We start from the raw sequence: 15024 nt of genomic DNA, 5'->3' as shown, positions 1-15024 counted from the left end.
TTTATTGAAATTTGAATTTGTTGACTCAGTTGTTATGGATCTCAACCAACTGTCTGACCTCAAAATTGATATATAGTTATATGCATCTTTACAAGGAGTAATGTTATAAGGGAAATGCGATGTAAAGGCAATTAACACTGACTAACAATAAACTAATCAGCCATATGATTATGTCTTCAAGATTATTCTCCTTTTCTTTAACAATAAAAAAAAAGCTGATACTTTCAAATTTAACTGGGTGCTGTTATTAGATAATAGTCTAACCAAAACCACCGGGTTGGTCAACTGGTCAAGCAACTGTTTTCATATTGATCATAGATTACCTGGACAGAAAGCTTGGAAAACTTGGTCACTCAAAACTGCCAATTCATCAAAGCTTTGTACATTGAAGCTGTTTTCTGAGGCTGGTTCGGAGGCCATGGCATCCAATTCACGGGTATCTCTTAAACCAATACCAACAGCATATATGTGAATTCCTGCTGCACGAGCTTGTTCTGCCTCAGGAATAGTTCTTCGTGAGTTTATATTTGACACACCGTCAGTTAATATAATAACAACATTAGGCACACCATCACGATCCCCATTACGAGAAGTAAACATTTGAGTACGCATTGTTCTCAAACCATCAGCAGTGTTTGTACTTCCATATCTATATGGAATGGCATCAATAGCATTCATTATGTCTTGTGATGTGCTGTAGTCATTCATTTGGAATTCAATATGGACGCCAGTACTGTATGAAACTATTCCAACCTGTATATTACCAGAATCTAAATCAGCATTCTTTAAGAAATCTTTACAGAAATCCTTCATTTTCTGGTAGTTAGCATCACCAACACTGGTCGAAGAGTCCAAAATAATAACAATATCAACTTGGGCTTGACCACATGCTATAAAAATAAAAAATAAACATTCTTAATGTGTTGAATGTACAATAGATTATCCAAAATCTTAATTAAAAAATACATTATATATATAATAAGACATGTGGTGTTTATATCAGAAAATAACTTTAGGAAATATGAGTAATACAAGTAATACTCATTTACAATTCTGTATGTTGAGTTTGTATAATATATAATGACTGTTTTTGGACAGCAAATTTTATAAATGGTTCCTATGATCGTTACTATCTAAATAAATGCAACAGTAGTATACCGCTGTTCAAAACTCATAAATCCATGGACAAAAAACAAAATCGGGGTAACAAACTAAAACCGAGTGAAAGTATTAAATATAAGAGGAGAACAACAACACAACACAGAAACGCAGCACACACAGAAACGGACCAAGCATCAAACAAAACACCACGAGAATAACAAATTATCTAAAAGAGGGACGAAAGATACCAAAGGGACAGTCAAACAGGTATGCGTCCAGTAAAATATTTTTGCATACTTAAAATCCTACACCAACATAAACAATAAGTTTATATTACAGATAGATGTATGGATGGCTAGTTTGTAACCCCGATTTTGTTTTTTGTCCATGGATTTATGAGTTTTGAACAGCGGTATACTACTGTTGCCTTTATTTACTAATACTTACGCTTATCAGTTGTTGGAAGAGTGATTGGTACTGAAAAAATACAAAAGTAAAATTAATAATACTTTTTTCTAAATCATTTACGCAAGACACATGTATCGATATAGACTATATATTGTTCAAGACTGCATATAATTGAAATTAGAAATCCATTCTCCTCACATTTATGTTTATTATTCATGAATAGATGAATGGTCCCTTTAACTGTCATGTTAAAATAGTAGCATTATCGTGAAAACTTTGCGAACACAAGAATGATACATACAATTGAGAATAGCAATGGGGAATGTGTCAAAGCGATAACAACCTGACCATAAAGCAGACAACAGCCGAAGGCCACCAATGGGTCTTCAATGTAGCGAGAAACTCCCGCACCCGGAGGCATCCATCAGTTTGCCCGTAAACAAATATGTTTACTAGCTCAGTGATAATGGATAAGGTATGCTTTTCCTTAAGAAGATGTTCTGTGTACTTATATTTCATGTTTTTTTTATAAATGAAGTAGTATAAATTACAAACGTATGGATTTTTCAATAGTCAAGTTCCAGATTTTTTCTTGATCTAAAAGACATGTCAATTTTGTATTAGTCCGAAAATAATCACTGCATGTACTTACAAAGTACTCTGAGAGACGTCTGTTGACTTTGTCCAGTTCCAACAGGATTATCAGCAAAACATTGATACATTCCTGTATCTGAGGTATCAAGATTTCTGATAGTCAGAGATGGTGAGCTCGGAGAGGCACGAGAGAAACGTGCAGACCTGGTGTCCACATCCACCATTTCTCCTCTGTCCTCCCTTCTCCAATAGACGGTGGTTTCAGGTGGATTTGCGACAACATCACATTCCAGAGTTACCTCTGTACCAAAATCACCTGTGTATTCACTCTTTGGAACTGTCACAGCGGGCACAGCTATATGATAAAATGAATAGGTGAAATATCAAGTTCTATTTATTTATCGCTTATAAGAATGACAACTCATCACAGCATGATTACAAATGTTACGCAAAACATACTTATGCACCTTAATGGAACGAAAAGCTGTAGTCAAAAAATTAAAAACATACTATACACATAACGATAAACATTATGTCTAATTTACAGAGAGTACGAGGCTTTTATAATCTTTGAGACCTTTAGGACTTTAACTCCTGAGATAAACTTATTTATATCACTTTTCCAGCTCTAAGGTTAATTCCAAAATACCTTAGAGGTTTAATCATGAACACGATTTAAGGCAAAATCCATTCAGTGTGAAGGTAAAATAAAACATCTTTGGTTTGCTTGGTAAATATAAAAGAAGAAGATGTGGTGTGATTGCCAATGCGACAACTGTCCAAAAGAAACCAAAATGACACAGACATGGACAACTATATGTCACCGTGGGGCCTTTAACAATGACCAAGGCCCATACCGCATAGTCAGCTATAAAAGGCCCCGATAAAACAATTTAAAACAATTCAAAAGAGAAAACTAACGGCCTTATTTATATAAAAAATGAACGAAAAACAAATATGTAACACATAAACAAACGACAACCACTGAATTACAGGCTCCTGACTTTGAACAGGCACATACACAAATAATGTGGAGGGGTTGAACATGTTAGTGGGATCCAAACCCTCTCCCTAACCTTTGACACTGGTAGAACAGTACAACATTAAGTCATTATTAAGTAAGGTATACTATCCTCAACTACTAGTTCGACAGAAAACAAATATATCTGTCCGTATGACTACACCATTCCGAAAGAAGGGAAGTATACCTTACCTAATTCAGATTTCACTGTTCAGCTAGCAAGCATCCTAACCAAATAAACTCATCATAGATACCATGACTAAAATAAGTATATACGCCAGACGTGCTTTTCGTCTACAAAAGACTAATCAGTGACGCTCGAATCCAAAAAAGTTTAAAAGGCCAAATAAAGTACATAGTTGAAGAGCATATTTATTATCTTTACCTACAAACTGAATGCATTTTGCTGTAAAACTTTGTTATCAAAAGTTATTTCTTAAAACAGTAAGATGACAATTTCGACATCTAGAGTAAATTTATTGTTATGTTTCTACACTTGTATTTCCATTTTTCAACTTTACTAACCTCCAGTAACATCAATATCACCATTAGGACTTGATCCTACACCAGCAGCGTTCTCTGCAGTACATACATAGGTACCTGCATCTTGATTATTTACACTATTTATGGTAAGAGAGGGAACACGTAATGTAGAACCACTGTATTTTCTACCATCTACTACAACAGGTGTCCTTGTATCACCTTGGACTCGATACCATGTGACTTCCTTGACAGGTATACCAGATTTCACTGTACATTCTATTGTCACAGGTCCTCCATAACGTACAGTGCTTCTGTATGGTTTAATATCTACATCAGGTTTCACTACAATAGATGACATGTCAAACCGTCAGCTCTTGTTTGATAATGATACCCCTTAATGTATTTGATAAATAGGTAATACCCAAAAGGTATAACAATACTTCATAATGATCAGGTCCTCGTTATGAATGCAAAGCAATTAGTGATAACTTTAGATTAACGTATGAAGACAAGAAACTTATTAGACAAACAATAGCCTATGGTTGTCAGGCTTTGTATTTGAGATGATCTTGAATGACACATGTGTATTGATTACAGGTAATTGAATGCTGATTTGATCAAAGATACAATTTAGACTCGCTAGGTTTTGGTCTCATGAAGATACATTTATTTGAATTGGCTATGAACCTGGAGTTGGTCTCGGATGAGGATAACATTAATAAACGTCTTACCTGGTCTTGGTCTCATTGGAGGAGGATTCTTTGCCACTAAAAAATAGAAATAAACATTTTGTAAACTGCAATTATTTAATAGTAAAATCTGGCTGTCGTTCAGCCATGCAAATGTAAATAACTTATGTTTGTAAATATCCAGTTCATTAATGGTGTCATTAAAGTACAGATGCAAATCCCTTTAGCAACAGTCTTCTGAAATATCTTTGGTTGGTCTTTTCCTGGCATTGTAAATGATTTACATAATATTATGTTCACTTTTCTGATTTTGTGGGTTTTCTGAAAAGTATTGATAACGTTTGGTAAATAAATATATATCATTCAAGTCACATATAACATGTATAAGATTGATTGCATTAAAGAAAACTTTTCTCCAAAATAACCATAACTGGATCCTTTTTCAAACCAAAATTCTGATACAGATGCACACAACTGAAAACATATATCCAAAATACTAAATATATATATACTTTTTAAAATTGTTTCAAATATCTGGCTCCGTGTTGAAGGCCGTTCATTGACCTACAATGGTTCACTTATAGTAATTGTTATCTGGATGGAGAATTGACTCATTTGCACTCATACCACATCTTCCTATATCTAATTACCATGTACTTACTTCCAAGAAGATCAGCATAAATCTGTGGAGGAACTTCAGCTAGTTCTCCCTCACTCCTTGTTAAATACTGATAGGTTTTCAAAGGATGAGAAGAGGTTTCATCCAGTTCCTCACGATCATTAATATTCAATCCCATAACATATAACTGGATTCCGTCTGTCTCTGCTCTCTCTGCCGCTCGCCAAGCATCATTTGTACTTAAACTCTTATCCTGACCAGTTATCAACAATATAAAGTTTCTGGCATAGTCACGATCACCCTGGTCAGGTCTGAACATCTGGGTTCTAGCAGTGTCGATGGCTTGTGCTGTGTTTGTTATTCCCCCTTTGTATCCGACCTGGTCAACAGCATTCTTGACATCACCACTGGACTGATAGTCCTTCAGATTGAATTGAACATTAGAATCTGTGCTATATCTCAACAAACCAACTCTAAATTCGTCATCATCGATACTAACTGTATCAGCAAGATTTTTGGTAAATGTTGTCATCCAATCAAAATATTCTTGTGAAACGGAAGAATCAAGAATAACAACCAAATCATAACCAGTTTCTTGTGGTTTCACTGTGGTGGCAACTGTAATAGAAATAACTAGTCTAAGGGTATGACAATAAACGGCACTAACAAATTACTATGTTTGATTGTAGGTTGCATTTCTGTTAATATTGATAATGCAATTTCCCATGCGAACTCCTTTTACGGCTGAAACTGTACCACTTTTACTATGAAGTTTTGAAAAAAATCGTATCCTAGAATTGAAAGTTTATATGCACTACATTTTTTTTCAAAGGTCAAAATATAGGGCTGTGCGGCATATGTTCAACGTTTATATGCCCTGAACTTCTCAGAATTTAAACTAACACTAATTTTCTTAAGTACCCCTACCTCGAATGAAAGGTTACCACAGATTTCAATGTAGACATTATGCACGTGTTTATTTACTGGAAACATTCCATAGTTCTCTCTCTGTGATATGAAACACAGAGAGCATAACAGGGAACCAGTATGTAAACAAAATTATTTTCTATGAATATTCAAGATCTCCCCAAAAGAGGCGTGTTTTGAGAAACAGCTGCACTTACAAAGTGCAACCTGTAATGGTGACAAAGCATATTAATTGCAATGGTGATATAGCATATTAATTGCAATAGATCTTAATATAACCTCATCTGTAAAATTGATAGAATATCATTTAGATGTGAATGATATATGCATATTTAAATAAAGATGATAACAATCTAAAAACAAGGGCTTTGTGGTCCTGTGTTTTTTACAGTTTGTATTTAGTGGTCAAAAACTAACAATACGGAGTTATGAATTGGAACCATCCCTTAATATCTTTGTTTCATAAACAGCGGTTCAACCCTGTGACTAGCAAGGACGTAAAAAATAATTAAAATATCTCTCATAGCTTACCTGGACAGAAGGCCTGGAAGACTTGGTCACTCAAAACTGCCAATTCATCAAAGCTTTGTACATTGAAGCTGTTTTCTGAAGCTGGTTCAGAGGCCATGGCATCCAATTCACGGGTATCTCTTAAACCAATACCAACAGCATAAATATGAATTCCTGCTGCACGAGCTTGTTCTGCCTCAGGAATGGTTCTTCGTGAATTTATATTTGACACACCGTCAGTTAATATAATAACAACATTAGGCACACCATCACGATCCCCATTACGAGAAGTAAACATTTGTGTACGCATTGTTCTTAAACCATCAGCAGTGTTTGTACTTCCATATCTATATGGAATGGCATCAATAGCATTCATTATGTCTTGTGCGTTGCTGTAGTCATTCATTTGGAATTCAATATGGACGCCAGTACTGTATGAAACTATTCCAATCTGTATGTTACCAGAATCTAAATCCGCATTCTTTAAGAAATCTTTACAGAAATCCTTCATTTTCTGGTAGTTAGCGTCACCGACACTGGTTGAAGAGTCCAAAATAATAACAATATCAACTTGGGCTTGACCACATGCTGTGAAAACAAATATGAGCATTCTAAATGTATTGTGTGTAATAAAATATCTTAACTAGTAGAAGGATTGAAACATTTTACACTTGTATGGAATAAGCACGTGATCTAGAGAGTAAGGAAAGATGAGGGATCTATAAGTTGATAGCATGGGCTTGAGTCTGAATGTTTTTCTTTTAAAAGACGAAGATTGAAATCCCTGGTTATTAGACGAAAAAGACAGCTTGTAAAAATATAGATAATACAATTAAAAATGTAAGAATGTTGATGTAAGATTAAACGAAAAGGGTTGTTATGACTGACTTTTGGCAGCAGTGCTTAATTTCACCATAAGAACAAAATGTAAAAATAGGTGCTTTTTTTGTGTTATAATGTAACTAGAAATTTTCTTCATACTAAAAAGGCATATGTCTTTATCAACAAAAACGACAAATAAAACATAATAGATTGATGTACGGATGATTAATTTTACTAATACTCACGTTTATCAGTTGTTGGAAGAGTGATTGGTACTGAAAAACGAAAAACATCACATTAATAAAACTAAAAAAAAAGAATGTGTCAACAGTAAACGGATGTGTTCAGTAGACCGTGCAATTGGGGGTCAAAACTCTAAATTGCAATTAGATGTAGTAAGAACATATCATTGAGGTTGTGAGTTTGAACCCCTCTCATGTGTGTGTGCTCGACTCCAATCTCAATTGACTAGGATTGTCAGTTTTCATATACAAATTTGGTGGTTTTCTCCTGGCCCTCCGACTAACTCCACTCATAAATACTGACCTTTAAGAAAATAACTTCAAAGCAACGCTTATATCAGGCGATAAAACACATTCAATCAATCGATCAATTCAAACTAATGCAAAAATAAGGGGTCATTCTAAACTCTAAGGAAAGGTATTCCTATTCCAGACTGTCATTATTACGTAAAGACTTCTGACATGAAAAAAATGAATATACCAAGTTGCCCATAAAGTAATGATACTGAAATAAGTCTGCTCTTACTTAAAGAAAACCCCAAAATTGTTTATTTCATTTATGTAGAAACAATGATATATGATTATATGGATTTTGCATTTATAAAGTTTCAAATTTCCTAATTCTGTTACCATATCTACGATTGTTAAATTTTTCTGAAAATGAATTGCTGAATGTACTTACAAAGTACTCTGAGAGAAGTTTGTTGACTTTGTCCAGTTCCAACAGAATTATCAGCAAAACATTGATACATTCCTGTATCTGAGGTATCCAGATTCCTGATAGTCAGAGATGGTGAACTAGGAGAAGCACGAGAATAACGTGAAGATCTCGTGTCGACATCAACCATCTCTCCTCGGTCCTCTCTCCTCCAGTAGACGGTTGATTCAGGTGGATTTGCCACAACATTACATTCCAATGTTACCTCTGTACCCAAATCACCAGAATATTCTCTTTTCGGAACTGTCACAGTTGGAAGAGCTAGAACAAAGATTATATAAAGTGAAATATCAAACTCTTTATGACTGATAAGTTTGGAAAATAAAATTTAAGTAGAACAACAAAAAATACCAAACTCAGCGGAAAATTCAAAACAGAAAGTCATTACCCAATGCAATGGCAAAATGAAAAGCTGACGAATGGGTACTTCTGTCATATTACTGACTTGGTACAGACATTTTCTAATGAAGACAATGATGGATTAAACCTGGTTTTATAGTAAGCTTAACCTCTTAATATTGTGTAATTAACAGTGAACGTATGTTGATGATTTGTTTTGTGTCATATATCCTAAATCTATTATTCTGCATATACACTAACCTCCAGTAACATCAATATCACCATTAGGACTAGATCCTACACCAGCAGCATTCTCTGCAGTACATACATAGGTACCTTCATCTTGAAAGTCTGCACTATTTATTGTAAGAGAGGGTATACGTGCTGTAGAACCACTGTATTTTCTACCATCTACTACAACAGGTGTTCTTGAATCACCTTGGACTCGATACCATGTGACTTCCTTGACAGGTATACCAGATTTCACTGTACATTCTATTGTCACAGGTCCTCCATAACGTACAGTGCTTCTGTATGGTTTGATATCGACATCAGGTTTAACTACAACAGAAATCATGTTGAACTGTGAGCTCTTTTTCAATAATGATACCACTTCTTAAAGTATTTGGTAAATATATAATGAGCAAAAGGTGTTACATCAATGTACATGGTAAAACGAGATTAGGTGAACCAAACTTCAAGGTGCTCTGGTCCATAGAAAAATGTGATGAATTCTTTTCATATGTTAAAACTGTTTTCTCTATGTTAAAAACAAATTATACAATAGAAACAAGTAGTGGACTTTCTTATAAAAAAATCAGGAATTTCCTGAGAAAGTATAATGAAAATTTTATTCGTGGAAAATTTGCATAACAGCAATTCAAATTATTTTGTAACCTGAAATGCTATTCATCTAGTGGATGTATTAATCTTCCGTTTTCGACCCCCCTCCCTTTCCAATCCCTCCCATTAATTCTTCATATCTTCCAGGTTTTTTCAACATGTCAACCCCCAGTATTTTTTTCATTACCAGCGATGTCAGAATAAATTACGTCTTTTGTGTTACTTTTATGCATTAAAGTTTTTAAGTCGAAGTCAAATTTGTTTTATCAAAAATAGAATGCTTTCTAGGCTCACTAGGTTTTGGTCGCATTAGATATATATATTGAAATATATCAGTCTTAAAGACACGGAAGAAGGCTATTTGTTAAGCCGAAATAGTTGTACACACGATTTGATAACAACATTTTCGTATAATAACATCTTATATCAGTACCGTTGTTTTAGACTGATATAATTGTTTCCTTATTAGCCTAGTATCGTCTATTCTAGACGATCCGGTACATAGTAAACTTGCTTGTTGGTCATTTTATAGCCTTCTATATTGATATATATATATATAAACAAGTCTAAATTGAAAGCTACGTTCAAACCTATGATTGCGTTGTATAAAAACTGCAATTTGTATACGTGTGCATGAAAATCAAATTTCGTTTAACAATGATCTAAATACAGCACAAACAACATTTTCCAAAAGACCAAAAAAAGTGAAAAAGTATATTTAAACAAAACGCATTTGACTAACAGATCAAACAACTGATGTTCTTTTATCCTGCTGACTGTCATTGGCAATTGCCAAAAAAAAATTAATCACAAGATGTAACAAAATGGATCTTAATATAAGTTTAATACTAAACAAAAAACATTTAACTTGTGGTCAAGATGTTATGCCACAAAAATGAGGTGTCAATATTTATTTGTACACAAGATCCGGATTTCGACATTAAATGTCTCTTCAGTGATGTTAGGGATCAAAACGGTATTTTGAAGGCCATATAATTTTCCCTCAATTTTAGACAGACTCTTGAATATTAAGAGTCAATAAAGGATAAACGGATCTTAAAACCACGGGGAAAATATGATACAAGCCCGAACGAAAAAATATAAACAAGTCTAAACTGAAATCTACGTTTGAAACCATGATTGCGTTGGATAAAACCCGCGAATTTTATACGTGTGCATGTAAAACAAGTTTTGTTGTAGAAGGGTCTTAATCTTATAAAAAGATATGAACTTGGTTTTGTTCTCGAAAGAGGATAACATTAATAAGCTTCTTACCTGGTCTTGGTCTCATTGGAGGTGGATTCTTTGCCACTAAAAATAAAATAATAAATTCTGTCAACTTCATGTACAATAGTTTAATTATTTTTAAAAATGTTCATTAATAATGTCATTTAATTGCAAATGCAAATCCTTTAAACAATAATAGCCTCAAATATCTCTGGCTTGTCTTTTCATGTTCAATGATATGATATATATATATATAATATCATTTTCAATGCACTGTTTTTTTTTTATCTCAATAAGATTGATAAAGTTTATAAAAAAGATAAATATCAAACAAGCTACATTTTGATTGCATGAATAAGAAATATTTACCTTTAAAACTGGATTTACTCGTTAACCATAATTAAAAAACCTGATAGGACAAATCAACAGTATCACCGTTCATCAAACATGATTATAATATATATAAATGAAAATATACTAAGCGATTTAAAATATATGAAACACAATTACTTACTACCAAGAAGATCAGCATAAATTTGTGTGGGAACTTCAGCAAGCTCCCTCTCGCTCCTTGTTAAATATTGATAGGTGTTCAAAGGATGAGAAGAGGTCTCATCCAGCTCCTCACGATCATTAATATTCAATCCCATAACATATAACTGGATTCCGTCTGTCTCTGCCCTCTCTGCCGCTCGCCACGCATCATTTGTGCTCAAACTCTTATCCTGACCAGTTATCAGCAATATGAAGTTTCTGGCATAGTCACGATCACCCTGGTCAGGTCTGAACATCTGGGTTCTAGCAGTATCTATGGCCTGTGCTGTGTTTGTTATTCCCCCTCGGTATCCTACCTGGTCAACAGCATTCTGGACATCACCACTGGACTGATAGTCCTTCAGATTGAATTGAACATTAGAATCTGTGCTATATCTCAACAAACCAACTCTAAATTCGTCATCATCGATACTAACTGTATCAGCAAGATTTTTGGTAAATGTTGTCATCCAATCAAAATATTCTTGGGAAACGGAAGAATCAAGAATAACGACCAAATCGTATCCGGTTTCCTGTGGTTTCACTGTGGTGGCAACTGTAATAGAAAAAAAAACTTGTCTGTTGATTCTGAACATTTGATGCATAAAAATTAATTGAAATTTGAATTTGTTGACTCAGTTGTTTTGGATCTCAACCAATTGCCTGAACTGGAAACTGATATATAACACTGACTAACAATAAATTGATGTTAAAATTGTATAAAGATTTGTCCTTTCCCTTTAAAACAATAAAAAGCAGTATAAAATTATGAAGTTTTAAACTAATAAGCCATAATTCTGTCTTTAAGATTATTTTTCTTTTCTTTCACAAGAAAACAAGAGGCTGATACTTTTAAAATTAACGGGGTGCTTTTACTAGATACTAGTCTAACCAAAACCACCGGGTTAGTCAACTGGTCAAACAACTGTTTTCATATCGATCATAGATTACCTGGACAGAAAGCTTGGAAAACTTGGTCACTCAAAACCGCCAATTCATCAAAGCTTTGTACATTGAAGCTGTTTTCTGAGGCTGGTTCAGATGCCATGGCATCCAATTCACGGGTATCTCTTAAACCAATACCAACAGCATAGATATGAATTCCTGCGGCACGAGCCTGCTCTGCCTCAGGAATGGTTCTTCGTGAATTAATATTTGACACACCATCAGTTAATATAATAACAACATTTGGCACACCATCACGATCCCCATTACGAGAAGTAAACATTTGTGAACGCATTGTTCTCAACCCATCGGCAGTGTTTGTACTTCCATATCTATATGGAATGGCATCAATAGCATTCATTATGTCTTGTGATGTGCTGTAGTCATTCATTTGGAATTCAATATGGACGCCAGTACTGTATGAAACTATTCCAACCTGTATATTACCAGAATCTAAATCAGCATTCTTTAAGAAATCTTTACAGAAATCCTTCATTTTCTGGTAGTTAGCATCACCAACACTGGTCGAAGAGTCCAAAATAATAACAATATCAACTTGGGCTTGACCACATGCTATAAAAACAAAAATAAACATTCTTAATGTGTTGAATGTACAATAGATTATCCAAAATCTAAATTAAAAAAATATCTTATAAACTAAGACAATAAATATCAAAACCAAGGAGTAAACAAAGACTCACAAAACCAAAGGACATATACATCAACAGTTATAATTAATAACTAAGAAACAACATGAACTCTACTAAACGCTGGGATTGAAATCATTTGCCCCGAAAGGGTAAGCATTTCCTGAACCGTAAACGGCCCCCGTCGTGTTATTTCTTTTTTCAGTTCGGTAATGATGGAAGGTAATTTATTAGACTTGTGGTGTTTATATTAGAAAATAGCGTTAGGAATTATCAATAATACTCATTTACAATTTTGTAGTGTGAGTTTGTATAATATTGTTTTTTTCTGACTGAGTTTTAAATTACTCTATAGAAGCAAATTTTATAAATGGTTCCTAGGATTCGTCTAGTAAAATATTTTTGCATACTTAAAATACTAAATTAACATAAACAATAAATTCATATTATATACAGATACATGTACGGATGATTAATTTTACTTATACTTACGCTTATCAGTTGTTGGAAGAGTGATTGGTACTGAAAAATTACAAAAATAAAATTTATAAAACTTTTTTCTAAATCATTTACGCAAGACACGTATATTGCAATGACTATATATTGTTCAAGACTGCCAATAATTGAAATTAGAAATCTATTCTCCTCATATTTATGTTTATTATTCATGAATAGATGAATGGTCCCTTTTAATGTCATGTTAAAATAGTAGCATTATCGTGTAAACTTTGAGAACACAATAATGATACATAAAATTGAGAATGGCAATGAGGAATGTGTCAAAGCGATAACAACCCGACCATAGAGCAGACAACAGCCGAAGGCCACCAATGGGTCTTCAATGTAGCGAGAAACTCCCGCACCCGGAGGCATCCATCAGTTTGCCCGTAAACAAATATGTTTACTAGCTCAGTGGTAATGGATGTTGTCTGCTTTTCCTCAAGAAAATGTTCTGTATACTTATATTTCATGGGGTTTTTTTATGAATGAAGTAGTATGAATTACTTATTGTATGGATTTTTCGATAGTCAAGTTTCAGATTTCTTCTTGATCTAAACGACTTGTGATTTTTTTATAAGTCCAAAAATAATTACTGCATCAACTTACAAAGTACTCTAAGAGACGTCTGTTGACTTTGTCCAGTTCCAACAGGATTATCAGCAAAACATTGATACATTCCGGTATCTGAGGTATCCAGATTTCTGATAGTCAGAGATGGCGAGCTGGGAGACGCACGAGAGAAACGTGCAGACCTGGTGTCGACATCCACCATTTCTCCTCGGTCCTCCCTTCTCCAATAGACGGTGGTTTCAGGTGGATTTGCGACAACATCACATTCAAGAGTTACCTCTGTACCCAAATCACCAGTGTATTCACTCTTAGGAACTGTCACAGCGGGAACAGCTATATGATAAAATGAATAGGTGAAATATCCAATTCTATTTTTTATCGCTTATAAGGATGACAACTCATCACAACATGATTACAAATGTTAGGCAAAACATACGTATGAACCTTAATGCAACGAAAAGCTTTATTCAAAAGATTAAAACATACTATACACATGACCATAAATAGTATGTTTAGTATACAAAGAGCACGATGCTTTAATACTCTTTGGGTACTTTAGGACTTTAACTCCTGAGATGAACTGATTTATATCACTTTTCCAGCTCTAAGGTTAATTCCAACAATACCTTGGCAATCTAATCATGAACAACATTTAAAGCAAAATGCATTCAGTGTGAAGGTAAAATAAAATATCTTTGGTTATAAAAAAGAAGATGTGGTATGATTGCCAATGAGACAACTATCCACAAAAGACCAAAATGACACAAACCTCAACAACTGTAGGTCACCGTACGTCCTTCAACATTGGGCAAAGCCCATACCGTATAGCCAGCTTTAAAAGGCCCCGATAAGACAATGTAAAACAATTCAAACGAGAAAACTAACGGCCTTGTTAATGTAAAAAATGAACGGAAAACAAACATGTAACACATAAACAAACGACAACCACTGAATTACTGGCTCCTGACTTGGGACAGGCACATACATAAATAATGTGGCGGGGTTAGCTTGGTTAAGTCATTATTAGGTAATGTATACTACCCTCAACTAATAGTTCGACAGAAAACAAATATATATGTCTGTTTGACTACACCATTCCGAAAGAAGGGTAGTATACCTTACCTAATTAAGATTTCAAGGTTCAGCTTGCAAGCATGCTAACCAAATATATTATCTTTACCTACACACTCAATGCAATTTGCTGTAAAACTTTGTTATTAAAAAGTATGTCTTAAAACTGTAAACTGATAATCTGGACATCTAGAGTATATGTATTGTTATGAT

General features: G+C 34.2%; 1 protein-coding gene across 8 annotated transcripts in view; it reads right to left on the bottom strand.

Moving 5' to 3' along the window:
* Positions 1-15024, bottom strand: part of LOC134693929 (uncharacterized) — a 92859-nt gene that overhangs the window by 77506 nt on the left and 329 nt on the right. For all 8 annotated transcript variants that reach the window (XM_063554872.1, XM_063554873.1, XM_063554875.1 and 5 more), the window contains exons 2-16: positions 13777-14073; positions 13162-13191; positions 12029-12595; positions 11058-11633; positions 10592-10627; positions 8735-9034; positions 8099-8395; positions 7420-7449; positions 6374-6940; positions 4958-5533; positions 4339-4374; positions 3650-3949; positions 2162-2458; positions 1549-1578; positions 324-890 (exon numbers count right to left, since the gene is read on the bottom strand). In XM_063554872.1, the coding sequence (XP_063410942.1) occupies positions 324-890; positions 1549-1578; positions 2162-2458; positions 3650-3949; positions 4339-4374; positions 4958-5533; positions 6374-6940; positions 7420-7449; positions 8099-8395; positions 8735-9034; positions 10592-10627; positions 11058-11633; positions 12029-12595; positions 13162-13191; positions 13777-13942 (4375 nt within the window). In that variant the 5' untranslated portion in view covers positions 13943-14073. The remainder of the gene's footprint in view (positions 1-323; positions 891-1548; positions 1579-2161; positions 2459-3649; positions 3950-4338; positions 4375-4957; positions 5534-6373; positions 6941-7419; positions 7450-8098; positions 8396-8734; positions 9035-10591; positions 10628-11057; positions 11634-12028; positions 12596-13161; positions 13192-13776; positions 14074-15024) is intronic.

The sequence above is a fragment of the Mytilus trossulus genome, chromosome 13, assembly GCF_036588685.1.
Source record: "Mytilus trossulus isolate FHL-02 chromosome 13, PNRI_Mtr1.1.1.hap1, whole genome shotgun sequence".
NCBI classification, from domain to species: domain Eukaryota; kingdom Metazoa; phylum Mollusca; class Bivalvia; order Mytilida; family Mytilidae; genus Mytilus; species Mytilus trossulus.
The sequence above is the reverse complement of the archived record's forward strand: the minus strand, read 5'-3'. Positions and strand labels throughout refer to the sequence as shown.